General features: G+C 57.1%; 1 protein-coding gene and 1 long non-coding RNA gene across 9 annotated transcripts in view; one reads left to right on the top strand and one right to left on the bottom strand.

Annotated features, from left to right (window-relative positions):
• The window catches only part of RIPOR3 (RIPOR family member 3), a 75,505-nt gene that overhangs the window by 30,673 nt on the left and 18,580 nt on the right, over positions 1 to 26,252 (top strand). For 6 of the 7 annotated variants that reach the window (XM_053199833.1, XM_027046633.2, XM_053199832.1 and 3 more), the window contains 3 exons: positions 12,850 to 12,968; positions 22,005 to 22,151; positions 25,475 to 25,553. In XM_053199833.1, coding sequence (XP_053055808.1) covers positions 12,850 to 12,968; positions 22,005 to 22,151; positions 25,475 to 25,553 — 345 coding nt within the window. Of the gene's footprint in view, positions 1 to 12,849; positions 12,969 to 13,097; positions 17,287 to 22,004; positions 22,152 to 25,474; positions 25,554 to 26,252 lie in introns of those variants that run through there. The other variant, XM_027046632.2, reaches the window with a different exon arrangement.
• On the bottom strand, positions 3,124 to 24,981 carry LOC113595725 (uncharacterized). 2 transcript variants are annotated; one of them, XR_008289052.1, is made up of 5 exons: positions 24,069 to 24,981; positions 19,040 to 19,131; positions 11,702 to 11,912; positions 9,413 to 9,466; positions 3,124 to 3,306 (listed from the first exon to the last, which is right to left on the bottom strand). It is a non-coding gene; the product is annotated as an uncharacterized LOC113595725 (long non-coding RNA). The 2 variants fall into 2 exon arrangements; XR_003416314.2 differs by lacking the exon at positions 3,124 to 3,306 and adding an exon at positions 5,048 to 6,773.

Consider the following 26,252-nt stretch of genomic DNA (forward strand, 5'->3'; position numbering starts at 1 on the left):
AAGGTAATGTCGATGATTTTATAGATGAGGAAACCAAGGCTCAGAGGTTAAGTGGCTTGTCTAAGTCGCAGAGCCAGAAAGAGGCAAAGTCTGAACTTGAACTTGGTTTTTTTGGACCTCAAGACTTATAATCATCACCCTCCCTGTGGATCTGTGGATGCGTATCTCCTGGGTTATTGCAGGGTCCCCGACTCCTGGTCCCCAGATATCACCCTTCTTTATTACACGAGCTCAAAACTTAGGACTATCCTTGTCCTTATGGGAAGCACCTGTTCCAGCTACATCTTCTGTAACATGAGCCCTCTCTCCCTGGTGATTTTCATTACAAAATCGGAGATGCGTTCCCACCAAACTCATCTCCCAGTAGGCCAAGTAGGAATGTTTGGCAAAGAAGGAATTAATTGATAAACAGCTTGTAGTACACAAACTCCAGAGTCTGCCTGGAGGGTTTTGCAACACTTTTGGAAACTCCAGGATTACAATTCCAGCACAAACTGTTTATTTCAGGCTGTTAAGCCACATACATATCCTGTATGCCTGAGAATCCCCTGGCTTCTCTGTGAACATAGGGAACGGAGCCCCTCTCTTCCTTTTCTGTGGGCATTTTTAGTGGCTGGTAGAGCAGGGCTGCAATACCTGGGGAGACCAGTAGGGGTCTTTTTCCAACAGGAAATGGATTTAAGGCTGAAGATTCTTGAAACTGAAGGCTTTGGGTTCTAGAAAATAAGCCTGTTCCTTTGGGAGGAAATCCACTCTCCTTACACTGTGGGTTAACCACCTGGCATAAAGTCACTCAGTCCTGAGAACGGGGCAAGAAAAGTTGTGAAAACATCTGACTTTTCCTGCCTCCCTGTCCCAGGGTGGCACTGAGCTGGGGTCAGGGGACCTGGGACAGCCTGTCTCTGCAGTTGGTACCAGGGGGAAAAGGAAAGGGCACATGGCACTGTCGAAAGAAAAACCAAAACGGCAGGCTGGCTTGCTTTGTCTCTTGTAAACTGTTTACCTTGGGATGACCAGATGGCTCATCTCTCGTTGAACCCTTGACCATTTCCGGTGCTGTTAACAGCCTCCATCAGCAGACAGTCCCCGTCCACCAGCCCACGTGCCTGCACAGGAGTCCCGGGACCTGCTGGCGGGGGAGCTCGGGCATCCAGGAGGCTGACTCTGCACCACTGGGCCATGCATCTCAGCCAGACGCAGGGACTGGGGTTACAGGCAACCGTGGGGTATAGAAGGCGTGTGAACAACCGCAGTGAGTGGGCTTGAAATGTTCATACTCACCGGGCTCCTGAGTTACAGCCCCTCACCCACCCAGGGTCCTCCCGTGTGGTCCCTGTGCAGCCTAGCTTCTCACCTGTCACCACTTAAGTGCTCAAAATGTGTTTGAATGCCAGTATTTCCCCCCTGCCCACCCCGCCCCGGGCTGTGTGAGTTTGGCAAAACCCTTTGCCCCCTCTGAGCCGCAGCACTGCAAGTTGTAAACAGGGTGGGGGGATGACAACTCGTCCCGCCTGCCCTCCAGGCTGGGTAGGAATGGGTGGAAATAGGAGGGATGGTGAGTGTCAAGGCTTTGAAAGTTCTCCCCCACCCCACCCCCAACCTACCCCCTGCCTTTTCTAGGACAAGCCCCAGTTGTGATTAATTTTTTAGGGCGCGAAAGGAGCACAACAGGTGCTCTTGTCTTCCCGGGCAGTGCGTAGGGAGCTCCTGACCATCCCGATCTGGGTTCCATCCTTAGGCACTGCTGAACGAGGCCTCTCTGCAGGCGGGTGCCTCTTCAGAGCTTTGTGGGTGCAGTTCCGGGGGTGAGATTTTAGTTAGATGTATCCAGAAGCTGCAAGCCTGGGGAAGGGTGTAAGAAACCTGACGGACATTTTCAGGTGGAGGCAGAGGGTGAGGTGGAGGCAGAGAGGTGATGGGGGCTTGGCCCAGGGGGAGGGGGATGCAAAGGAGGGGACGGATTCAGGGTGTTTCTGAGAAGCAGAGCAGACAGTGAAAGCTCTTGGCCAAGGGCCTCTATGGAGGAGGGAGATTCTCTTGAGGGCTTTACAGCCTGGCGAGGGAGACAAAATTCTCACCCAGGGAGCTAGACTTCAGTGGTCTAGAGAGTAGAAACTTAATCTTAGAGGTGGAGAAAGAAAGTTCCAAACTCTTAAAACATAGAAGGACAATGTTGACAGATCTGGTCACATAAATATTTGAAGCTTCTGTCACACATACACACACCATTAGGAACAAGTTAAAAAGCACGTGAGGGGCTGGGAGAAAACTAGAAGTCACTAAGAATAGCTAGGTAGCTGGATAAAGGATTATGAACTGAGAAGTTGAGAAGAGGAGATTCTAAAGATAATGAGCATATAGAAATACTCGATCTCGTGAGGAACCAGGGAAAGGAGGGTGAAAAGCCCACTTCCCCCCCCCCCCCCAAAACAACACTCAGAGTGAGGTGGGAGAAGGAAGGGATCCAAGTTGATAAGGAGAATCTAAACAGTGCTCAGTGGGAGACTGGGGGTGGTGGTGGCCCAGAGGCTCCGTGACATCAGCCAGGCCCCTGACAACTCCAGAAACCTGGCAGTTAGGGCCTGTGGATAAGAGGCTGACCTGGAAGCCAGGCTGCCTGGGTTTGACTTTCCAGATCCCAAGGGCCAGAACAGGACAAAGTGGAACCCACGGCATCACGTTTTGGTGAGGGTCAAAAGAGCATATCGAGGTCAAGTGTAAGGCCTGGGCCGGAGGAGCAGGGAGAGTGGAGGGTAAACCAGAGCAGGGGGAGGGAGGAGAGATGGGCTCACTGCATCTGTAGAATAAAGGTGTGGGTGGGAAGGAGCTGGGGAGGGAGCCTGTGGGCTGGAGATGGCAGGACTGTTCTGGAGTCAGACAGGTTTGAAGGAGGGCTAGCAGAGGGCAAAGGGCAGGGCCCGTGGCGACTTTCTTGAGTCCCCAGCATCTTGGCCTTCGCAGGACTCTTCCTGTATAAGAAATATTAAATAGTGTATTTACCACTGAATTGGCCTCAGGATGGATAAAATACACGTTATTAATATAGAAATAGTAACACATATACACTATAATATAAAACATTCTGTTTAACCTAAACATTCATTTCTTTTTTTTTCAAGGCAGTTTTTTTTTAAGTTTATTTACTTCTTTTGAGAGAGAGACAGAGGGAGAGAAAGAAGGGCAGGGGCACAGAGAGAGGGAGAGAGAATCACAAGCAGACTCCATGCTGCCAGCACAGAGCCCAACATAGGACTCGATCTCATGAACCTGGAGATCATGACCTGAGCCGAAATCAAGAGCTGGACGCTAACAAACAAACAAACAAACAAACAAACAAACAAAAAGTTGGACACTTAACCGACTGAGCCACCCAGGCGCCCCTGAAAGTTCATTTCTTATCTTCTGATTTTAAAAGTAATCCACCCATTTTCGTGGGCCCCGTGCACGAGTCCCCGGTGCTCTGGGAAGGGAACCTAACTGCAGAGGTGAGCAGAGACAGCAGTCGGGAATGGCATTCTTTCTCTGTCCTGACGGTTTAGAGGAGGTGGCTCTGATGTCCAGCTGTGCGGGTGAGTAGCAGGGAGCGTCTGTGTCCCCGACCATGGAGAATTCGGGCAGATCATCCAGTGCGGAGTGGGTGACCGAGGCGGCCCTTGGGTTTGAATCCAAGTCCTGCCTGTGCTAAGTGGACCCAAACCAGTGAGTGTTCATCAATGGTCGGGTGCTTTGGGACAAAACGAGTAGGTTGCCTTAGGGTCTCTGTTCGCTGCCGGGCGGGGGTTGCGAGGAAGGCAGGTGTCATTCAGGACTCTGATGTTAACAGCGAACACCCCGAGGGGGCCACCAGCCTCTTCTCCGAGCTCCAGCCCCCGCTCTGAGGCTCCAGGCCCTTGTCCGCATCCTGGCGTGAGTGTGCAGGTGCGTGCATGCGGGGGCTGGGGTGGCAGGCCCAATGGGAGCTGCAGCCCCGGGGCCCCTTCTGAAGATGCTGGGCTGCTGGGCCCCCCAGATTCCTGCCCCCCATTCATGCGAGGGGGGAAGTATTTGCCACCCACGGAGGATCGCACCTTCAACGCCTCTACTCTCACACGTGAAAATTACCCCGAATGCCCGCGACGCTAATTCACGAACCCTCAAGAGTTGAAGAGCTGCTTTAACCCAGTGGCCCCCACTGGAGGGGATTCTGCCACCCAGGGGACACGTGGCAGTGTCTGCGGGCGCTCTTGGTTGTCACCATTGGAGGGCGTGGTGCTCCTGGTGTCCAGGGGTTAAATACACAGCCCCCCCCCCCCCGCCCCGCCCCGGCCAAGAATGCTCTGGCCCAAAGTGTCAGTGGAGCTCTGCCTGAGACCCTCCCGTAACCACTCTGGAGTGAGGGCTTCTGATGGGGGTCCCACACATGTTGCTCGGTCACCCCTAGGACGTGGATGAGGGGTACGCACACCTGTGTCACACTGCCCACACGCAAGTGTTTTAAGGCGAGACGTCGAAGATGGGACGCTGCCACTTGCTAGCTCTGGCCACCTCAGCTCTACGAGCCTCAGTTTCTCCGTCTGTAAAACAGCGGTAGTAAGAGCGCCCACCTCAGAGGCGTGCTGTGGGGGAGACGTGCCGTGTCCAGCTCTCGGCCCGGCGTCCGGCACGCGATAAGGGGGTGCCACTCAGGGCGAAGCCGAGGCCAGACCTGCCGGGGACCAGGAATGAAAGGAGCTGGTTCTCAGCACAGAACGTGGCAGAAGCCGGTGCTCTCGAAGTGCCGGTTCCCATTAGCAACATTGCCGGGTTCCCTCTTTAGCATCAAACAGAGGCACCTGGCCAAGCACCGTGACCACGGTGTGGCCTCACCCCGACCTGCCGGGAGGAGTCCCTCTGCACCGTGGTGCCTCTGGCTCAGTCCCTCCGGCCCCACCTGTTTGAGAAGGGGTCTGGCTGCCCCCCGATCTCTGTTATCCCGCATCGGGGCTCCGTCTTTCCAGCCACGAGCCCCCAGCTCCACAGGCTCCACGCTCTCCCGCCCCCACGGCGGCCCCAGGAGGCCCTGTCCCCAAAGGGGTGCTGTCTCTTCCAGGTGACCTCCTCCACCCCCCGTGGTGACGTCCCCGAGCTCAGAGCGCTGATGGGGGGCATTTAAATCAAAACACCCTCTGGATATTTCACAGAGATTCATGAGTCATCTTTACCTCGTAAAAGCCCCCTGGCGTTAGCTGGGAGTGTAGATGATATTCGTGGACCTTTAAAAGTTTGTTTTTCCTTCTTTCTTTCTTTTTTAAGAGAAAAGTATCTCTTGTGACCCCAGCTTCATCCTGAAAAGCATCGTTCTCTAGGTCGGAGGACACACAGAGCCCGCTTGGCAGCTTGATTACTATGCAACCAGGGACACGTGACCAATCTTTCTGTTTTCTTCAGATCACCTTTTTTCTTTTTTTTCTGATTGTGAGGGAATGCGTGCCCACGGTAGAACACTGGTAAGGCATTGATGGAGAAATAAAACGGAGAGCGTGTCGTGTATAGTTCACATCTTGCTCTGTTGTCCTCAACATCTTACTTTCAACATCTTCTATCTTCCCGTGTCATTATTCCTCAAAACCATATTCCTAATTCCTGCCATGGAAATTTCCTCCGTGTGGCTGAGCCCTTTGGGCTCCCTCGCACTTGGCCGTTTGGCCGTCTGTGGCCTCGCGCAGGGTTTTCGGCTGTGAGATGGTCACAGGTGCGCCGTGAAGCCTGATGAGATAGCCGATCTGTCCACTCACGCGAGTGGTCCTTTTGTGCCTCCCGGCCTGAGCTGGGGCGGGTCGTGGACACCTCCCGGGGCTGCCCTGGGCAGGAAGGTCACAGGGGACTGTAGATTGTGTGATAAACCGAGGCAAGGGGCCCTCTTGGATCCCGGGTCCCGACCCCCATGCCTCGTCTTGAACCACCAGGAAGTTTCCACTTGCCCTGCAGCCCTGGGACCATGAATTCTGGGGGGACAGGTAGGGCTCCCCAAGATGCTGCTTCCTCTTCTTTTCCACTAGAAACCGGTGCTGTCTGCTCATCTGACTCCATCAGGCCATCTGCAGGGGCACACCTAGGTGTGCCCCTCCCCCCCCCCCCCGTCTCACTTCCACGGTGGGACCCAGAAACGTGGGCTTCCAAGAAGCTGGGTTCCTACCTGCCCTACTTAAACCAAGCGTCCTTCAAATCCATCACCCTTTCACTTAAAGAAAACCACTCTATATCGTACACAAGACGGTTTGCTCTAAACGGAAGTTTACCTTAAAAGAAAGGCAACAAAACACCTGATGCGATCGGAGCGTGTGCCTGGCGCCAGCTCTGAACTCGGCTGAACGGGGGGGACAAGTGTCAGACGGCTGGGGAGCCAGGAGAGAAAGGGGGCTAAGGCAAGAATGACTCTCCTGCCAGGTGAATCACGGTGTCTGCTATGCATTCCTCACCTGGCTCAGATGGGCCTGCGCTTGGGGGACCCCGAATTCTAGCCCAGCCCTCCCACTTTACAGACAGGGAGACAGAGGCTCAGGGAGGAGGGAACTTGTTCCAGATCACATGCAGAGATCCCCTGGGCACGATTTCCTGGCTCAGGAGAGGTGAGCAGATTCCTTGCAGCGGGTAGAGAAGCATCTGAAAGCATCTGGTAGGGGCGGGGCCCCAGGGGCTCCGCAGAGAGAAGGGGAGCCCGAGCTGGCGGGTGTCAGAGCTAACGTGGCTTCTGTCCTCTGTGGCTTGGCTGTGGGATTTTCCCTCTCAGGGACCATCAAACGTCTGGGTCTTGTCTGTGGCGGAAGCAAGGGGTGGGTGGGTGAGGGACTGAGTGCAGAGGGCAAAAACCCAGGTCAAGCTGGGGTAGGCCGTACAGGGTATCTGAGCTTCCCCCAGGCGGCAGTCAGTGCTGGCCCAGGGGACATGGGCCTTGGGCCAAAGGGACAGAGGCGTCTCCAGTGTGACTGCCCCTAGCCCCTGGACGGAGGTGCGGGGTTCGACGGCCTGGCATGCAGCAGGCACTCATTCATTGTCTATGGAGACACAGCATTGTCTGGTCAGGTGTGCAGTAGGGGCATATTCAGTAAGTGAACGAACTCAAGGGCGCCATTACCAAATCCAGAGGGTGCTGGAGGCCTGTCCTGCCTACTTCTCCCTGGATGCAGCTTAAACCCCCGTCCCCATAGAGGCCTGGTCCCCACTCAGCCCCTCAGGGATCCTCTTTGGTACCTGATGCTCTAGCCACACACACTGTACTAAGTTCATCTAATTGCATTTCATCTAGTTGACCCTATCTCTGAGCCTTTGCACATGCTGTTCCCAACACCTGGCACACTCTTCCATCCCATTCTCTCTCCCTGCCAATTCTTCCCCCTCCTTTAGATTTCAACATATCGCTTCCCCCAGGGGGTCTCCCCGGGCACTCCCCTTTGGCTGGGTGAGGGATCCTTGTCTGCCCCCCACGCCTCTAGTTCCCCATCACAGTCCAGCCTCATACCCTAATTCCTGTCTCCCACTGGACTAGTTCACAGCCGTATGCGCAGTGCCTGCATTCAGTAGGCACTCGATATGTGTGTGTGTTGAATGAACAAATCAAGTAAGTGAGCCCTAGACACAGGTCTGAAGAGATGTCCTTCAATCGTTCAGTAATTCAAGCAATCACTTACGGACCAGTACTTACCGGGGTCCCCTACTTGGTGAGGCCCTGGGACATATGGCTGTGAGCAAGACCAAAAAGTCCCTGTCCCCACGGAGCTTGGGACTCCTGTGAGGGCCACACAATTGCCAAGCACCTTGACAAGACAATTTGGGACGGCAGTGAGTCCTCTGCAGGATTTGAAACAGGGTGAAGAGTGAGGCCGCTGTCGCCAGGGGGCACCAGAGAGGCCCCCTCTGAGGCGGTGACCTTTCTGCTGGGATCGCAAGCCGGGAGGGGTCCTCCCGGGAGACCTGGGGGAAGAGCGTGCCAGGGAGGGAGAGGACACGGCCTGGGCAGAGGCCTGGAGGTGTCTGCAGCCGTGGAGCTGGCAGGGGGGAGGGGCGTGGATTCTTCTGGCCCTTCCATTCACCTCTGGGTGATCCGCGCAAGTCACGTGACCACTCTGGGCGTGCTCGCCGGTGAAACGAGGGAGTTGCCCTCCATCTGGTGCAGACAGTAGTCTGGTTCCCAGAGCGGCCTCCGCGGGTCGCCCATCCCTCTTAGGTATAAACTCACATTCCTCATCCTGGGCTATTTTACCATTTCCTTTCGTGCTAAACCAAAGGGACTATTTTGGAAACTCCTATAAGCAAACTAAGCCCTGCCTGGCATTTGAGCGGATATAAAAGAGCCCTAAGTGAGGGACTCAGGCATAAAAGCCACCCAGCCCTGAGAGCCCACGCCGCTAAATTTAGAAGCATCACCTCCAAATGAGGTGAAATTGTAGGTTCCCTGGGCTGGCGGGCGGTTCTGGCCAGCAGTGAGCTGGCCAGATTTAGCGGAGTGGGCTCAGGCTCCTTCCAGCCGTGCCTCGGGGAGGAGGTCCCGGACGACGGTCCCAGTGTCTGGGGAGCCGCTGGCTGTGTGAGAAGCCCCTCCAGGTGTCCTGGCCCCTGCTGCACTCACCAGCTGTGTCCAAGCCATCCATCTAAGCGGGTGCTGCCCCAGGGTACCAAGCCAGCGAGAGGCAGCGAGGGACGCACGGGGACGAGGCAGTCCTGTCTGCCACCAAAGGTTTGGGACCTGCATGACTTCTGTGCCTCTCTCCTCTGCTCAGGGGCCCAGCGAGGTCTCTGGCTTATCTCTCTTGCCCCGCAGAGTGCCAGCTATATCCAGGGCTGTCCTGAGCCTCTGAGCGCCGACCTCTGTTCAGAGTGGTCAGTGCCCCTGCTGGGTCACTGATTAATGTTGAGAATATCAGCCTTGGTCGAAAGTGACCAACATTCACGGGGTCTTGTCAGGGGCTGCCCAGTGAAGGCTCCTGAGATCTTAGGGGTCTCAGCCTGGCCGTCCCAGCCCATCTACCAGAAGGGAGATGTTTTTGCAGCAAGAAACCCAGCTGGGTGAGATCGCAGGGGGCCAACCAGTCAACAGTCAGGATTAATCCCATCAGAGCCTGTGGGGGAAGCTGGGGGTGACCGCTGGCCTCCCTGTTGGAGCAGCTGAGCTGATTGGGAACTGATGCTGGTCCCGAGAAGCCCCCAGGGACCCGGGCTCCCACACCCTGAAGCCTGCAGGGGATGGGGTTGATTTTTCTTGGCCACCCCCAATGCTAGGCTTCTAGCTTGGCAGGTCCCTTTCAGGACCTGCTTCCATTCAGCCTGGGTCTGGCTCTTGGGTGGGGACATGTCCTCAGCACAGCCCCCCGGGGAACAGGTGCCACCTTGAATGAATTGACCAGGCTTTTAAGGCCCGTTATGCCTGGGTCCAAATCCCAACTCTGTTGTTTCCTACCTGTGTGACCTTGGATGAGTCGTTTCCTCTGCTCTCTAGCCTCGGTTTCTTTATCTGCAAAATGGGGATAATAATTGTGTTTACCTGATATAATGTCGGGAGAATTAAATGAGATTTTAAGCCCTTAGAGTCGGTAGCACGGAGGGTGCTGGGCACCCACGGGTCAACCATTAATAGCTGTAAATACTGTTTTATGGGAACGTGGCCATGCTCATCATTTCCATAATGTCTGTGGGTGCTTTTGCTCTAAAACAATAGAGTTAAATAGTTGTGGGTATTTAAAAGAGTATATGGCCTGCAAAGCCAAAAACTTTGGTATCTGGTCCTTTACAGAAAATGTTTGTCAGCCCCTGCCTTGGAATCGAGCACTTAGTGGAAATTCTTATCCCCATCCTTATCTTTATCCTTAGCCTGAGGCTTCCACTTATCTGGCACCATGGGCTGCACAGCCTGGTACCGTGGCAGCAGCAGGCCCAGCCTTTTAGGCACTGTTTCTGGTCCCATAAGGATGTGCTGTGAATCTTCCAAGCACCAGAGAACACTCTAGCCCCGCCTGCAGGTCCCTCTCTGTCTGATGGGGGAGCAGAGAAGTTGCCATCCGCAGTCTACTGTAACTGATGGAGCAGGGAAGGTAGGGGAAGGGTGTTCCAGCCCGCAGCCCCCGGCCCCCAGTCCCCAGCCTGCACCCCCCAGCCTCCAGTCCCCAGCCCCCAGCCTGCAGCTCCTAGCCCGCAGCCCCCAGCCCACAGCCTCCAGCCCCCAGTCCCCAGCCTGAAACCTCCAACCTCTAGTCCCCAGCCTCTAGTCCCCAGCCCCAGCCCCCAGCCTGCAGCCCCCAGCCTCTAGTCCCCAGCACCAGCCCCCAGCCTCTAGTCCCCAGCCCACAGCCCCCAGCCCGCAGCCCCCAGCCTCTAGTCCCCAGCCCCAGCCCCCAGCCTCTAGTCCCCAGCCCCAGCTCCCAGCCTCTAGTCCCCAGCCCACAGCCCCCAGCCCCCAGCCCCCAGCCGCGAGCCCCCAGCCCCCAGTCCCCAGCCCCCAGTCCCCAGGCTGGCACCAGAGTATTCTTCCTAACCAGTGACCCCAGTGATGTCCCTCCCTGTTACCCCCTCATTCCCTTGCCCAGCTTGGGTGGGGGCTCTCAAGAGTTCGAGAAGGTCCCCGGTGCCACCCTGAGCACACACCGCTAGTGGTGGGGCAATGGTGTACTGATAGATGCTCACTAACCTGCAGGGATAAAAAACCACAAAAAAAGCCCAAATCTGTAGCACTTGCCGACATCCAGGGTGTACGCATTCCTGCCGTGGCTGATTTCAAGCTACCAAAATTCCCAAGAAAGTAACGATTGACGCTCAGGGGCTGGTCCAGGCTGGCAGCCGCCTGGCACAGGCGGGGAGCGTGGGGACCTTCCTGTGGGGCTGGGACATCTAGAGGCGGGACGGGGACGTCTGACTGCGCACAGTCGGAAGGGATGGCGTCTGCAGCCGCCCGCACTCAGGTTCCAAACCTGTCTCATTGCTTCCAAGCGGGCTTCTCGGGCCAGTCTCGTCCCCTCTCTGGGCCTCATGTCGCCATCTATCCAAGTAGGTCAGCAACAGCTCCCAGGCCTCAGGGGCTGCGTAGATTTGCTAAGATAATTTCCGTGAGACATTTAGCGCAGGGCTGACTTAGTAACAGCACTCAACAGACGGTGGCTCCCATCAGGGCCGCTGTTCATGGATCCACAGCATGTGGCAGTCCTTGGTGCTGGGGCTTGCCACACAGTGGGTGCTCAGCAAACACTCGCCAGCTTCACCCGGCAGGGCTGGAGGGTGCTCCCCGGGCTCATCCGCCTCTGTAGCCCCCTGCGGGGCGGGGGCCTCTGTGGCCAATGGCACAGAGACAACCAGCTCTTTCCCTTCCGCGTTGTGCACCCTCAGCGCACGGTCTCCTTGGTCCTTCTCTGACTTTCCGCTTTGCAAACGTGACCGTCGGGGCCTGGAGCCAGTGAGTGGCACAGCTGGGGTCTGAGCCCAGGTCTGGCCTTTTGGTTTCCAGTCCTCAGCACTATGTACAGCGCAGTGTGGGGTGGGGATGCGGGGAGCCTAGGAGGAGGGGAAGTCTTGTGGGGGCCGCACGGATCTGCCAGGGGGGCCCTGGAGCCTATGGTGGGGGCTGACCACACATAAAATGCAGGATGGGATGCTGGACAGACGTGGCTCGAAAGAGAACGTTATTCCAGGGAGAGGCCCAGCCCTGAGCAAAGGCGTGGACTCTGGCAGGTGGACAGATGTTGGGACGCAGGGGCCTTACCAAGCAGCGATACGAGGGAGGTGGTGCAGTGGAGCTTTTTTAGAGGCTTGGCTTCAGCAGTGGGGTCCCTGGAATCCTCGGACTGTCTCCACCCTGGCCAAGGAGCAACGCAGCAGCAGAGATTCAAGTCAGATATGCAGAAGAACCTTCGACTGTCGGTGCTGGAAGGCACTGGAGATACTCCTGAGGGATACGGTGGTGTTTTTCCAACCTAGAGGCGGTTTGGAAAAAAGAAAAGACAGCCAGGGTTCTAGGCTGGCCTCATTGCAGCCTGGATCAGAGATGGGGCAATGGATCCAGGGATTCTGGAGGGCCTGGATGCCAGCAGCTTGGCCTCATGTGAGTTGGGCTTTGTCACCCCTGCTCAAAACCCTCTCATGGCTCCCAGTCACCCTTGCCCAATTGCAAGGGCAAACTCCTCCCTGGGGTTACCAAGGCCCCGCAGGAGCTGCACTCTGCTGGCCTCTCCAGCCTCCCCTGGAGTCACGGCCCAAACCACAGCTCTTCTTTCGGTTTCTGGATTACGCCGTGTCCTCTGTACTCCCGGGCCTTTGCCCATGCTGTTCCCTCTGCCTCAGATACCCTCCCCTCCCTCTCCCTTCTCCTTCTCCCCTTATCAGCCTTTCCTTCTCAGCAGCTGATCGCCTCCTCCATGGCTAAGTCGAGTACCCCCTGGGTCCCCCCGTAACTGGTGGCTCATTAGCCTCCCTGCCAGACCGGGAGCCCTGGAAGGCAAGGACTCTGCCTGTCTTGCTCAGTGCGTGTCTCCAGCACAGTGTTTGGCACACAGCGTTCCATGAGTGTTTGTGGAGGGGGGTGAGGGTTACTGGCAGAGAGGAGTAGCTGAGAAGAGATCAGGTATGGTTTCAGGAGGAGCTGACGCCCCCCTGCCGGAGCCTCAGCATTGCTCAGCCATCAAGAACCTGAGCACAGAGTACAGAGACCTGGGTTCGAATCTTGCTCCTGCTGCCAGCCCCAAACAGTTCCCTTGCCTCACTGAGCTTCATCTGTGAGCTGGGGATGGTACCAGCTGCCCCCTTTGTGGGGCTGTTGTAAGGACCTTGGGGACCGTGGTGAAGGGGGACCAGCCGCGACCCGCACTCGACAGGCGGCAGTGCGAGGCTGACTCTCCTGTCCTCTCCCTGTAGGTGACGGCCATGTCGGTGAGGTTGCGGTTCCTGTCCTCTGGGGACGCGGGGGCCGTGGGGGTCGTGGGCCGGAGCGCCTCCTTCGCGGGCTTCAGCAGCGCACAGAGCCGGAGGATCGCGTAAGTTCTGCCTGTGAGGAGGGTACAGGGCTGGCTCGTCTTGTGCAGCCTGTGACCCTGAAGCTCTCTCTGATGCCAAGTCTGCAGCCCAGGACAGTGTGTGCGCGCGCGTGTGTGTGTATGTGTGCGCGCGTGTGACACTTGGTGCTGGGAGAAACCTGTAATTTCCTTGAGACCCGAAGCCGTCTCATGTCACATGCTCCTGGCAGTTGGTCCTGGAAGTCACCTGCGTGAGCTTATCAGGCCCACTTAGCAGATCAGAAAACAGGCTCAGAGAGGTGGAGCTGCTCACCCAAGGTCACACAGCAAGACTGGTTCGTTCAGCCCTGGAACTTAGTCTGGGGGCGGGGTCAGGATGGAATGTTCTTCCTGTTTGATAGAATGGGACGTGGGGCCACCTATCCCAGTTCTGTGACCTGGGGCAAGTGACTTCACCTCTCTGAGTCTCGGTTTCCTCATCCGTGAAATGGGGATCACGAGTGTCCCTCCCCGACAGAGTTGTCGTGAGCGTACGATGAGGTGACACAAGGCAAGCAGCCGGCACATGCTGGCACACAGTAGGTGCTTGCAGGAAATTTTCAAAGGAGGAGGAACAGCAGAGATGGGCCTGGGGTCAGGGCTGCCCCACTGGACGTGAGTTCATGGCTGTTCCACGAGTCTCCTCTGGCTACAGGTACTTCCCGGGAGGAAGGTTCGTTTCCACTCCTGGGGGCCACAGACTGGTCCTGGCCTTCATGTCGGGCACTGTGCAAGCCTGGGGAGCTGCCCGCCCAGGGGTGGGGCAATCCCTCAGGCATTGCGAGTGGCCCAAGCCCGAGGGGCCCAAACATCTGCCTGGCTGAGCAAATGTGGGGGACGGGCAGGACTCCCAGCCAAGCAGGGTTGGCCAGGGCTCGTCACGGCCCTCTCCTACCCGAAACCTGCCAGGGGTTCCCATCTGCTGAGAATGCAATCTGGACTCCTCACGCGGCCTAACAAACAGCTCCCTGTCACACTGGCTGCTCTCTCCTCCGGGCCCTCCACCTGGCCCCTCCTGTGACTCCTCCTTACCTGGCCAGGGGCTGCTTAATGTCCTTTGGGCCTTGGCTTCACTGCCGTGTCCTGAGGTGGACCACCCGTGCCCCAGACCGGGCCTTCCTGTGGCTCTTTCCCTGGGGTTCAGCTGCACACTCGCCCCCCCCAGTGATGCCTGGTCCCTGAGGTCCAGCTCTCCCAGCTCGCCCACTTGTCTCCTGGCCGCTCAGTGCCAGCACGTGCCCGGAGGAGTGGGTCTCAGGGCCGAAATCCTGGAGGGTCTCAGCTGGAAGCGTGCTTAGGAATCCCTGATTCGTTCTCCAAATATTTATGGAGCACCTACTCTGCCCAGGCCCTGGGGACGGAACCGGGCCCCGCCCTCCTGTCAGGGCAGCGAACAATAAGCCAACAATAATCAAGATGGATTCAGCTGGTGGCACGTGAAGGAATTAAAACGGGGATGTGGGAGGGTGGCAGGGCTCTCAGAGGAGGCCCTCAGTGAGGCAGGGGCACCTTTAAGGCCAGAGAGAAGATAAGTTGATGTTCACGTGCAGAGAGCATGCAGGGCTGGGGACATCTTCCAGGTGGAAGGGGCAGCCAGTGCAAAGGTCCCGAGGTGGGGATGAGCTTTGAGGCACAGAAAGTGGGTGTGTGGCTGTCTTGGGGGATAGACGTGAGAAAGGGAGGGCTGCGGGGCTTTGTGAGCCACAGCAAGGACATGCAAGGTGCAAGGCGGGGGGGGGGGGGACTAAAGAGCTGAAGCACAGGAAAACACAGCCTCAGAGAGAGTGAGCACCCAGTCCCTCTGACGCCCAGCCTCCAAGAGGAGAAAGCGTGGATGCCACCGCAAGGAAGGCATACATTAGGCACTCCATAAGTGCGGCTGAGAAGGATTAAGTCAACTGGCCAGGGAATGATCATGTTCCTTAACAGAACCACTTTTGAGCTGCCTCTTCTGGGCGTCACCAGGCCCCCCCACCATGGGGTCTGTAATCAGGGCTGCTAAAGACAGTTGCACAGGTCACCCAGCCAAGGGGGCCATCCAGTCCACGTAATCCTCCCAAGCTGTGTGCCCTGGCGTGCAGCTGGCCCACCCAGGGTGGGGTACCTTTCTCTAACTCACACAGAGGCACTATGGGGATTTTGTTACCATGGTCTGGCAGTGGGGGGTGCTGAAGGGGGTTTCACAGACCCTGGCAGCCAAGGCCAGCTGCGTGAGTATACAATCTGTGCGCTCACTAGGGCCCTGTGCTCACGTAATGCTCTGGTGTTGCCATCTAGAAATTCCTTTTTTTTTTTTTCCTCAATGTTTATTTATTTATTTTGAAAGAGAGTGCAAGCAGGGGAGGGGCAGAGAGAGAGAGGAGGGAGAGAATCCCAAGCAGGCTCTACGTTGTCAGCACAGAGTCCAATGCAGGGCTCCAGCCCACGAACTGTGAGATCGTGACCTGAGCTGATCAAGAGTTGGATGCTTAACCGGCTGAGCCACCCAGGCACCCCGCCATCTAGAAACCCTTACTACAGTTTGAAAAAAGGGCCCTGCATTTTCTTTTGCACTGGGCCTCATGAATTCTGTGCCTGGTCCTGCCTGCAACTCTCCCCCTGCCAGGCCCCTGGGGGGCTTCTGGACTTCCTGCCTCCATGGGAATGTTCCCACAGGCCCCAGTCAGGAGCTCTGCCCAGGTAGTGTCCCAAGGACTCCTGAGGACAGCACTCTGGGTGGGAAGAAGACAGAGAGGTCTGACCCTGTCCCGCTATGGCTCACTGGCCATCAGCAAAGACAAGATCACGTCTGGCAAGGTCTGCATCCCGGTCTAAGACAGATGACCTTGATGGCTGTAAATATCCCGGAATAGCCACTCTCCTGGTGGCTCCTTCTCCTTCTCCTGCTCTGAGAATTCTGGAGAATTCTGGAGCCACCAGCCTGGGTGGGTTCTGAGGTCCCTGAGGGGCCACCATCTAGTCTCTTCAGTGCCCTTTTCCAAGGGTAAGGAAGAAGCTGCCCACAAGGATGGGGAAGAGCGCATCTATTTTTAACTTCCTGTCTCTGGCCAGCTCCCAGGAGTCTGGACCCTTGGCTCTGGGGCCGGATGGCCTAGATTGGGTTTCAGACCTCACCTTCTGGCCTTATTTCTCAGGTAATCCAACCAGGCTGAATCACAGACACATTGCCAAGGCACCCAGTGGCTGGGGCAGGGCAGGTAAAAATAACCTCAGATAGGAGAGCCGGGGATTGAAGCTCATGGATGTCCCCTTTGTCCAACCTCCGCCCCTGACCTGGCACCTGAAACCCTTTTGACTCTGAACATGGCTTTTTATTCCATAATCAAAGAATTCACGTGAGGAAGTGATCTATCTGGTGGGGAAATTTTATACTAAGGTGTGAATGATTGCTATGAATGATGCTGTCCCATTCTGCCCCGATTCACAGGTGTGGCTGCTCTTACCCCCTTCCGGTCCCTCCTCAGCCAGGTCTCCTCTCCCCCAGGCTGTCAGGAGGGTACCCTCCTGAGCTAGGAGCCCCTCCCAGGTCCTCACCACCTCAGGAATTCCTCTGCTGAGATGGCCGGCAAGTGGGGGTGTGAAAACTAAGTAGTAAACCTTTGATTTTCAAGGAAAGGAGGTTGGAGAAAGAGGATATGGCGGAGGTGCTCTCCCTGCTCTGCTCTGTTCCTCATCGTGCCCACCCATCCAGGGCCACCAGGCACAGAGACAGGGTTAGCTTACACCATCGGCCCACTGAGTCCTCACATGAAACGTGTCCAGTTGGTCCTATCGTTGCCCCCCAGCCACACCCAGCCCCGCCTGCCCCCCGGGTCCCGCGCTTGCAGCAGCCGTGCACCGGGCCTCCGACAAAGTGTTTCCCCACGACGATCAGGCAGAAAGGCCGTCCCGGCGGCCTCACGTGAGGGCTGGGGCCACCGGGTGGCACGTGTCCTTCTGGAAGCTGGTCTGGCGTGACAGGGGCTGTTTAATATTTACTGAGTGCTCCCAGAGCCGGTGAGACACCCGCCCCCGGAGCTCGCTCTCTGCCCTGGCGGCTGTATCACCGGGCCAGACACGCAGCCCGATTTCACCATCTGAAGGCTGCACTTCCCCGGCTGAGCCAGCAGCGCTCAGAGTGGCCACCGCGCCCGTCCCGCTGAACCTCAGACGAGAGCACTGAACTCAGAGCTTCCCCGGGAGCCAGTGAAGCCAGGCGCGGCCGCAGCGGTGAGGGTGAGGAGGTCTCCGGGTAGATGGCAGCGGGGACTGGCCGAGGGTACGCACCCCCCGGGGGCCGGGGACCCCTGGGAGCTGGCAGGTGAGCTGGGCTCCTGCGTGGCACCACCCCCCCCAGAGTTGCTCGCGCACCCCACCTGCCAGGGGCCTGAGCCCATCGGAAACCCGCCTCTCTGAAGGCTGCAGCCCTGCCCGTCTTTGCCCGCCTGGCATGTCAACTTTGTGGACGGCCTGCTCGAGGAGGTGGGTGGTGTGGCCTCAGGCAGGGGGAGGGAGGAGGGAGCGCAGCCCCTTCGAGGGCCTGGATATTTATTATCTTACTGATTTATTTATATTTTAAATTTATGTATTTAGTTTGATGGGGCGCCTGGGTGGCTCAGTCGGTTGAGCGTCCGACTTCCGCTCAGGTCACGATCTCACGGTCCGTGAGTTCGAGCCCCGCGTCGGGCTCTGGGCTGACAGCTCAGAGCCTGGAGCCTGCTTCTGATTCTGTGTCTCCCTCCCTCTCTGCCCCTCCCCCGTTCATGCTCTGTCTCTCTCTGTCTCAAAAAAAAAAAAAAAAAAAAAAGTTAAATTTATGTATTTAGTTTGAGAGAGAGCGTGAGCAGGGGGAGGGGCAGAGAGAAAGGGAGAGAGAGAATCCCAAGCAGACTCTACACTGTCCGTGCAGAGCCCGACACAGGGCTCGAACTCACAAATCATGAGATCGTGACCTGAGCCGACGTCAAGGGTCAGATTCAACCAACGGAGCCACCCAGGTGCTCCTATTGTCTTCTTTAACTTTGACACATACATAACCCTTGTCCTTTGCCGGGCACTACTCAAACCCCTTTACATTTATTAACGCATACAGCAACGCTTTCCCTGGGCCCTATTTTACAGATGCGAAAACTGAGGCACAGAGAGGTTCGTTAACTTACCCAAGGTCACGTAGCTTGTAAGTGGGGTTACCGAATAGAGACACGGGCACCTAGCTCCAGAGCCTGTGCCGGCTGTCCCACTGCCTCCCCCAGCTGGCATGGCAGCTCGCGGGGACACAGCTTTTACTTGCTTTGGTCTCTGTTTTACCTCCAGCCCCTTGAATGCTGTTTGGTGTGCCGTAAGTGCTCAGTAAATGTTTGTTGAGTGAATGATGGTCTCATGACTGGTCTATGGGGTAGGCACTCTTATCTGCCCTTTACAAATGAGGAAACTGAGTCTCTAGGAGGTTAAGTACCTGTGACCCCCGGGGCTGGGATTTGTCCATGGGTGGTTGACCAGGAGCTTGTGTCTCATGAGACAACATAAGCTCCCAGCGTGGCAAGTCCCCTGCTCCCCCCGATCCTTCCTTGCTGCAACATCCCCTAGGACCCAGTTCTCAGGGCGCGGGCAGGGCCGGGGATCTCTATTTCTGGATCCTTGGCATGTAACATGGCGAGGATTCCCGGGGTAGGGAACCCAACCGGAGGGGCGGCCGGGGCAGCTCCTCTCTGCTGAGTCAACAGCAGGTGTCTGTATCTGTGTGTGGAATGTGCCACATCTGGCTGGGCTGGATATACAGCCTGGCTGCCCGTTCAGCCTCTTGGGGCGCCAGAGTGAACTTGTCAGGCCTGCCGAAGGAGCTGGAAGCTGTGTCCTGCCTGCCCCCTGCCTGGCTCTCCAGACCTCAATCCTCCCCTCTTCCCGGGGACGGGGAGTCTTCGAGGGTAGGACCCCAGGCCCTCGGCTCCCACCATGGTGCCTGATTCGCAGAAAGCCCCTCTGTGAGTGTTTGAGTGAGTCGGGGGGTCCGGTACCCTTGATTTTGGGCCGCAAAAGTGCAGCAAACTCTGAAGGGCTCCCGGGGAGATGCATACCTGGGTTTCCAGCAGAAGGATGTCCCCCGAGTGAATCTCCTAAGACGGTGGTCCTCAAAGCGTGGTCCTTGGACCAGCAACACTGGCAGCACCTAGGAACGTGTTAGAAATGCAGATTCTCAGGCCTCACCCCAGACCTGCTGAACCTGAGACTGGGGCCTCTGCTGAGAGGGCTCAGCAATCTGAGCCTGGGTCCTCCAGATGATTCTGAGGACCCTGAGGGAACCCTGCCCCTTGCCCCCAGAGGGGTGGTTCAGATCCCGGGCTGGGAATCTGCCCATGTTTGGGTTTGGGTCCCAGCTCTGTCACTCACGTGATCCTGGGACAAGTCACTTCTCTGAGCTCCGGTTCCCTACCTTGCAATGGGGTTAAAATCGATGTTTATTTAAAGCTCCTACAGCAGGGGTGGGAAGCAACAGACACTCAGGGGGCACCTTCTATCCGGGCACCGTCATGATGCTCCCAGATTGTCATCGTCCGGGTCTGTGAAGCTGGGAGCTGACCCACTCCTCCCCGCTCCCCCTCCTCGGCTCCCACAGGGCGGGAAGGGTCTCCTCACTCTGTTTCGGTCAAGCCTTCTCCTTGCTGTCCGCCCAGCATCACACACAGACTGGACCACGTCCTCCCCTCCACCCTGACTCACTGTCCCCCGATTCAGAACACCCTTCTTGGGACGACCCTTCATCCTGTTCTTCCCTTGAGGTCCCGCTGCGCCCTTGGGCTCCCCCAACTCTCTCTTCTCTAGTCCCCACGACACGCTGTATTTCCCTCGTCCCGTTCAGCTCAGTATTTACTGAGCACCTACTGTTTTCCAGGCTGTGGGCGCAGGGACAGATACAGATGGGATGGGATTATTATAACGGTAGCAAACATTTATTAGGCACCCACTGCCTCCATTGTGCCAAATGTTTCCCCTGGTGTCTCAGAGAATTCCCAGCACTGCTCTCTCATTTAGGGTCTATTGTTTTCCCATTTGACAGATAAATAACTGAGGCTTGGGTAGTACCTCAGTGTAGAGGTGAAGTACATTTGACAAAGAAACAAAACTGGTTATTCCCCCCTGCTCCCCTCCCCCCTTCCTGCTCGTGCTCACTCTCTCCCCCTCCCTCCCCCTCTGTCTCCATCCCGGAGGAACCTTAGAGCCCAGGTTGAAGCAGGCTCCTCAGTGCACCCAAGAGGAAGACAGGGAGGGAGGCAGCTGGAAGGAAAAGCTAGAAGCTTCTTTGAGAGACTGACCCAGACGTTCGAGTGTTATTTCCACTCGTGTTTCTCCCGTGAGAAGGGAGTCCTGAAGCCACATCTGGTGCAGGGATACCTGGGAAACAATGTCTTTAAGAGGATGGACGGAGGCAGCCCTGGTCTTGCACTTAGTGGACGAGGCATAGGATTCTAGAAGGGGCTTAGGGGCCAGTGAAACCAGCCCAGGACTGTAACGAGGATACCCTCACCCTGTACTATAATCAATCCTGAAATGCTGGTGTGCCCCTCAAGGGCTGAGAGACACAGCTGCCACTGCTGGGAAACATCAGTTCTTTTTTTTTTTTTTTTTTCTTAAAAAATTTTTTTTAGTGTTTATGTTTTTAAAGTCTTTTTAAGTTTTTTTTTTTTTTGAGAGAGAGAGACAGAGAGAGTGGGGGGGGAGGGGCAGAGAGAGAGAGGGAGAGAGAGAATCTCAAGCAGGCTCTGCACTGTCAGCATGGAGCCTGACGTAGGGCTCAAACTCATGAACCATGAGATCGTGACCCGAGCCGAAACAGAGTCGGACACTTAACTGACTGAGCCATCCAGGCGCCCAAAATGTTTATTTATTTTTAAGAGAGAGACAGAGTGTGAGCAGGGGAGGGGCAGAGAGAGAGAGGGAGACACAGAATCTGGCGCAGGCTCCAGGCTCTGAGCTGTCAGCACAAAGTCCGACGTGGGGCTCGAACCCACAAGCCGTGAGATGGCGACCTGGGCTGAAGTCGGATGCCCAACCAACTGAGCCACCCAGGTGCTCCTGGGGACATCGGTTTTTAAGATCATTCAGTCCCCAACCCCAACTCCAATAGGCTTAGGCAGAAAAGAGAACCAACTGGTTCATGTAAGTGAAATTCCACGGGCAGGTCTAACTTCAGGCATAGCTGGATCCAGGAGCTCATGGTCATGTGGAATTGGTCTGCCTCCACCTGCTCCTCCCCGTGTTGCCTCCATTCCCCCTACATGATGCAAAGGAAATGGCTGTCTGTTCCAGGTGTATGTTCCCCCGGAACAGCAATGTCAGAAGAAAGAATCCTTTTCCTGTCTGTGAATCTGGAAGCAAACTCCCGGCAGGGTTACTGGACAGATTTGTGTCCTGTGCCTCTCCCTGAGCCAGGGAAATGGAGTATGTTGACTCCAGGCCTGAGACATGCATTTGCTTCAGAATGCCTGTGTATGCGTGTGCAGGTGTGTGTGTGTGTGTGTCTGTGTGTGTGGTGATTTGTCAAGCCACCTCCCTCCAAACCACATGCATGAGCAGCGGAGTTGGGGAGGGGCCCCAGAGGAAAACTGGGGTGTTAGTAATAGAGGGAGAGGTGTGGGTCCTGTGCAGGCAAAGCTAACAAGTGCCCACCCACGGGAACGCCCCACGGCTACGATTTGGCCTCCCAAGTAGTTTTGTCCGGACGGACAGACCACACTGAGCCGAAAACAATGGCATTTGGGCTGCCCGACTGTACTTCCCACTGTGTTGATGTCTCATGTCAGGTTCTTCTTTGTCTTTTAATCTTCAGATCCAAGCCCTCATTTTGCAGATGAGGAAACCGAGGCCTGGAGAGTCCCGGCCACTTTCCTGAGCTCACACAGCTCGGTGGTGGCGGGGCGGGACTCAGCCAGGCCTCGTGACTGCCCCGGGCTCTGGCCACCGATCCCCCAGTGCCTGCCCCCCGCCCCCCACCGGGGAGGGCTTTGTCCAGATCCCAACTGTGCCCCTCATTCCTTCTCACAGAAAGTCCATCCACGGGAACTCCGTGAGAGCTCGAATGCCTGCCAAATCCTCCAAGATGTATGGCACGCTGCGGAAGGGGTCTGTCTGCCCGGACCCCAAGCCACAGCAGGTGAAGAAGATCTTCGAAGCACTCAAGAGAGGCCTCAAGTAAGGACCAGTGTTTGTTGTCCCTGAAACGTGCGTTCTCTGCCGCGTCTCCTCTCCGCCTCTCCTCAGAGAACACGGTCGGGTCTTGTCTGCCAGAGGCCAAGGAGGGAGCTCCTGTAGTCCACAAGCGCGTCCCGGGTGCAGCCACGCGCTCAGGCCCACCCTTCGGCGCTGGGGACACATTGAACGCTGCGGGGGGATGCTGGCCTCAGGGAGCTTATGGTGGAGAGGGGAGATGGCCAAACAGAAGTGACGGAAGCAGTCACAGAACTCCCAGCAGTCCTGAGTGCACGGAGGAAGGTGATGGAGAGGCAGCATGTGGAGGCAGAGGAGACTCACCAAGGAGGTCCCGACGGTTGTGCTGGGCTCTGGGAGATAAGCGTCCCAGGCAGGGGGAACAGCGCGGGCAAAGGCCCTGAGGTAGGAGAGTGTAGGACAGGAGGCCCGGGTGGCTGGATTTGAGCGAAGGAGAGAGTTGGACTGGCTAGCTGGGCAGAGGCCAGAACAGGAAGATTCAGTCACTGACTCCGCCTATTTTTTTAAAAGTGTATTTGTTTATATTTTGAGGGGGGTGGGGAGGGGCAGAGAGAGAGGGGGAGAGAGAGAGAGAGAGAGGAAATCCCAAGTAGGCTCCACACTGTCAGTGCAGAGCCCCATGTGGGGCTCAAACTCACAAACTGTGGGATCACGACCTGAGCCGGAATCAAGTTGGACACGTAGCCGACTGAGCCACCCAGGCGCCCCACTCCATGCGCTTTTCTTGAGGGCTAACGGAGGGCCAGGTACAAGGTGTGGGAGTGAATAAAACACAGAAATCCCTGCCCCCGTGGAGCCTCCTAATGGGAGACAGACAATAAACAGGGCAGGAAAGCAAAATACAGAAATAGGTCAGATGGTGGGAAGTACCGTGGTAGAAAACAAATCAAGGTAAGGTGTGGGGCTGATTTTGAATAAGGGGTTCAAAGAAGGTCTCATTTAAGAAGGTGACATTTGAGCAAAAACCTGAAGGGGTGAAGGAGTGAGCCCAGCAGGTAATGGATAAAGAACATTCTAGGCCAAGGGAGCCACGTGTGCAAAGGCCCTGGGGCAGGAGCATGATCAGAGCATTAGGGGCATCGTGAGCAGGCCGGCATGGGAGCTGAGAGAGGGAGGCAAGAGTGAGGAGGTCTGGGGGGCAATGGGGACCAGATGACATGGGGCCTGTGAGCACTTAGTGCTCACTCTGGGTGAGCTGGGGTCTGCGCGGGGGGCGGGGCGGGGGGAAGGGTGTGGTCTGAGTTCAGTTTTAACAAGACTCTCTGGCTGTACGTGGAAAACGGGCTGCAAGGGGCAGGGAGGCCTGTAAGAAGGTCACTACAAGGGTCCAGGTGGCAGACGACGGTGGACTTGACCAGGTGGCAGCTGGGTGGGTGGGCAGGGGACAGGGTCAGTTTCAGGATACGTTTTGAAGGTGGAGCAGGCAGGATTGACTGAGGGAGGGACTGGGGATAGAGAGAGAAGAGAGAGAGAGAGAGAGAGATCGTCCAAGTGGAGATGAAAAGAGGTAGTTTGGGCACAAACCCGAAGTTCATGGAAGAGGTCAGGGCTCGAGAAAGAACTGTGGTTTCAGTTCAGTGTTGCCCTGTGAATAAGTCACATGGGGGGCCGCCACATAGCCCCTCTAGGATCCTAGACTCCGTGACGCCCAGTCCAGGGGCCTCCTCTCTCCCAGCAGCCCCCTTGCTGCTGTCCCAGCCCCGTCCCCACCTACCCCTTCTCCACCTGCCACCCCTGCTCTGCTCAAGTCTCTCCCATGGCTCCCTACTACCCTCGGGGGGGCATTCAGGGTCCTTTCTGACCTTCAACCTTTCTAGACTTTTCTATTATTCACTCCCCGCCTCCACTGGTTCCCCAAATGCCCCATCTGCCCTCCTGTACCTGTGCTGTGGCCCTTGCTGAGCAGCTCCCGGGCAGGGGAGCGTCCGCGGAGGCTGCTGCGCCCCAGGTTCCTTGTTCAGCGCGCATGCGCGTGTCCTGAATCGCACGCCGTTCCTTCCGGCCGGGAGGCCTGTCCCGCCCTCCGCCTCTTGCGATCCTGCTCTGTTTCTCACTAATTAATAGCAGTGACAACAGCAGCGGCGGCAGCAGTTGCGGGCTTTCTACACATCTCGCCGTTGAATCCCTGAAGAACGCTATCAGAGAGCTTCCTCACCTTTTCCCGGAGAGGAAACTGAGTCCCAGAGAGGGGACACAGCTCGTCCAGGATCCTACGGCCAGGAAGCAGGGAGTGGGGCTCCGGGGCCAGTGCCGACCCGCCCTCTGTCCGCAGCCCTCCCCCACCCACCCCGGGCTCCGGGGAAAGGTCACCTCCCCCCCTCGCCACGCCCTGACCGCCAGCCCAGGGGACATCTGTCATCCGCCACCCACGGGGCGCACCGCACGCCCCCACCTGCACTGGCGCAGAGCGGGAGCTGGGGCCGGGTGCCTGGAGCCTGTCTTCAAGGGGCGCGTCTCCCAGGACCGCTCTGGTGATTCCTGTAAGGACCTCACGTTGGAGACCGGTCTGGGCTCACTCAACAGCACCCCCTTCTTCCTGGGGAGCCCACCCCCTGAGTGAGCTGCGGCCTGGCAGATGGTGGTGCAAGTGGGCCCGGAGAGGGCGAGTCGCCTTCCTGGGGTGGCCTAGTAAACTCTGATGAAGCAGGATGGGGCCTCACCGTGGCTCCCGAGTCCAGACCTCACGCTTCACGTCTAAGGCTCTTTGGCTGGAAAAGAACGTGAAGTGTCCCCTCCAGCCACACAGCTTTCTCTGTGCGTCCCAGAAATGGGTCTTCCAGCCCCTCTCTGGTCCTTGGCCCTACACAGGCCGACAGCAGGATGGCCTGTCTTCATCCGTGAGGGAGGAGGGCTCTCGCTGACCTCCCCGTGGGCTGGGGTGAAGAGAGCGGCCTCCGGAGGCCACTGCTGGTTTCAGACCCGGGTTCGGCCTCGTCCCTGCTGTGACTCTGCGCTTGAGTTATTTGCCAATTTTCAGGGTCAGTTTGCCCGTCTCTAAAATGGGCATAATAACAATAGCACCTGTTAATGGAGAGGTTCCTCATTCTGCACAGCGCTGGGCACACAGCCCCCCAGCGTGTGGGGTCTGCAGGTTGAGCGAGCTGGGGCCCGGCTTCCGGTGGGCGAGATGGCGCCGCCTCTCTGACCGCTGAGCCGGCCCAGAACCGCCGCCATTCTCCGAGCCGGCAGCTGGGGCCGCCTCCACTCCGGAACCCTGGCACCGGCCGTGTCTTTTCTTCTTCTTCTTTTGCTACTTTGCAAACTCCTCTTCCTCGTTCTCCTTGCAGGGAGTATCTGTGCACCCAGCAGGCCGAGCTGGATTACCTGTCAGGGCGCCACAAGGACACCCGCAGGAATTCCAGGCTGGTGAGACCTCTCCCTGCCCCTTCCCGCCCGAGCAGCCTCCCTGGGGTACAAAGACGGAGTCCCCCTCACCCGCCCCTGCCCGCATCACGGGTGTAAATCTCAGTCCCGGAGCTCAGGCCTGAGGAATGGACCGTCTTTGTCTTGTGATGAACTCACTTCACTTGGACCCTGAGGAATTTAACCTCACGGACTGTTGGGAAGCTTCTGCCCTCCCTCCTCCCCCCTCCCCCTGCCCCATGCCTCACGATTCAGGAGTCCACAGTCTCGGGCAGGGCCCACCTCCACTCTCTGGCTCTAGAAGTAACTGTAAGGTGGGCAGCCGTATAAAGGCTCATCCGTTTTCGCTACTCCCATTTCACAGATGGGCACACTGAGGCAAGGGAAGGCGTGGCCGCCCTGGGGCCGCGCAGCGGGCTGACGGACGTGGGGTCTTGCCTCCCTGGGCGCTGCTGCTTCTTGGCTTTTCCTGCACACTTTTCTTTCCAAAGGCTCGGGAACTTCCCCATTTCTTTATTTCTAACACGGAGTTTTCCTCTCATAACCGCACACGTATCGTTTCTCATAAAGGCATTCGTGGGAAGGCACACACTTCTGGAGGGTTTGATCCCTCCCTCCTTCCAGCTTCATGCCGCTCTCTCCTCAGTCTTCTGTGTCCCACACTGTTCAGCCCCGAGGACAGTCTGGTAGTTCACCTTCCAC

The sequence above is a fragment of the Acinonyx jubatus genome, chromosome A3, assembly GCF_027475565.1.
Source record: "Acinonyx jubatus isolate Ajub_Pintada_27869175 chromosome A3, VMU_Ajub_asm_v1.0, whole genome shotgun sequence".
NCBI classification, from domain to species: domain Eukaryota; kingdom Metazoa; phylum Chordata; class Mammalia; order Carnivora; family Felidae; genus Acinonyx; species Acinonyx jubatus.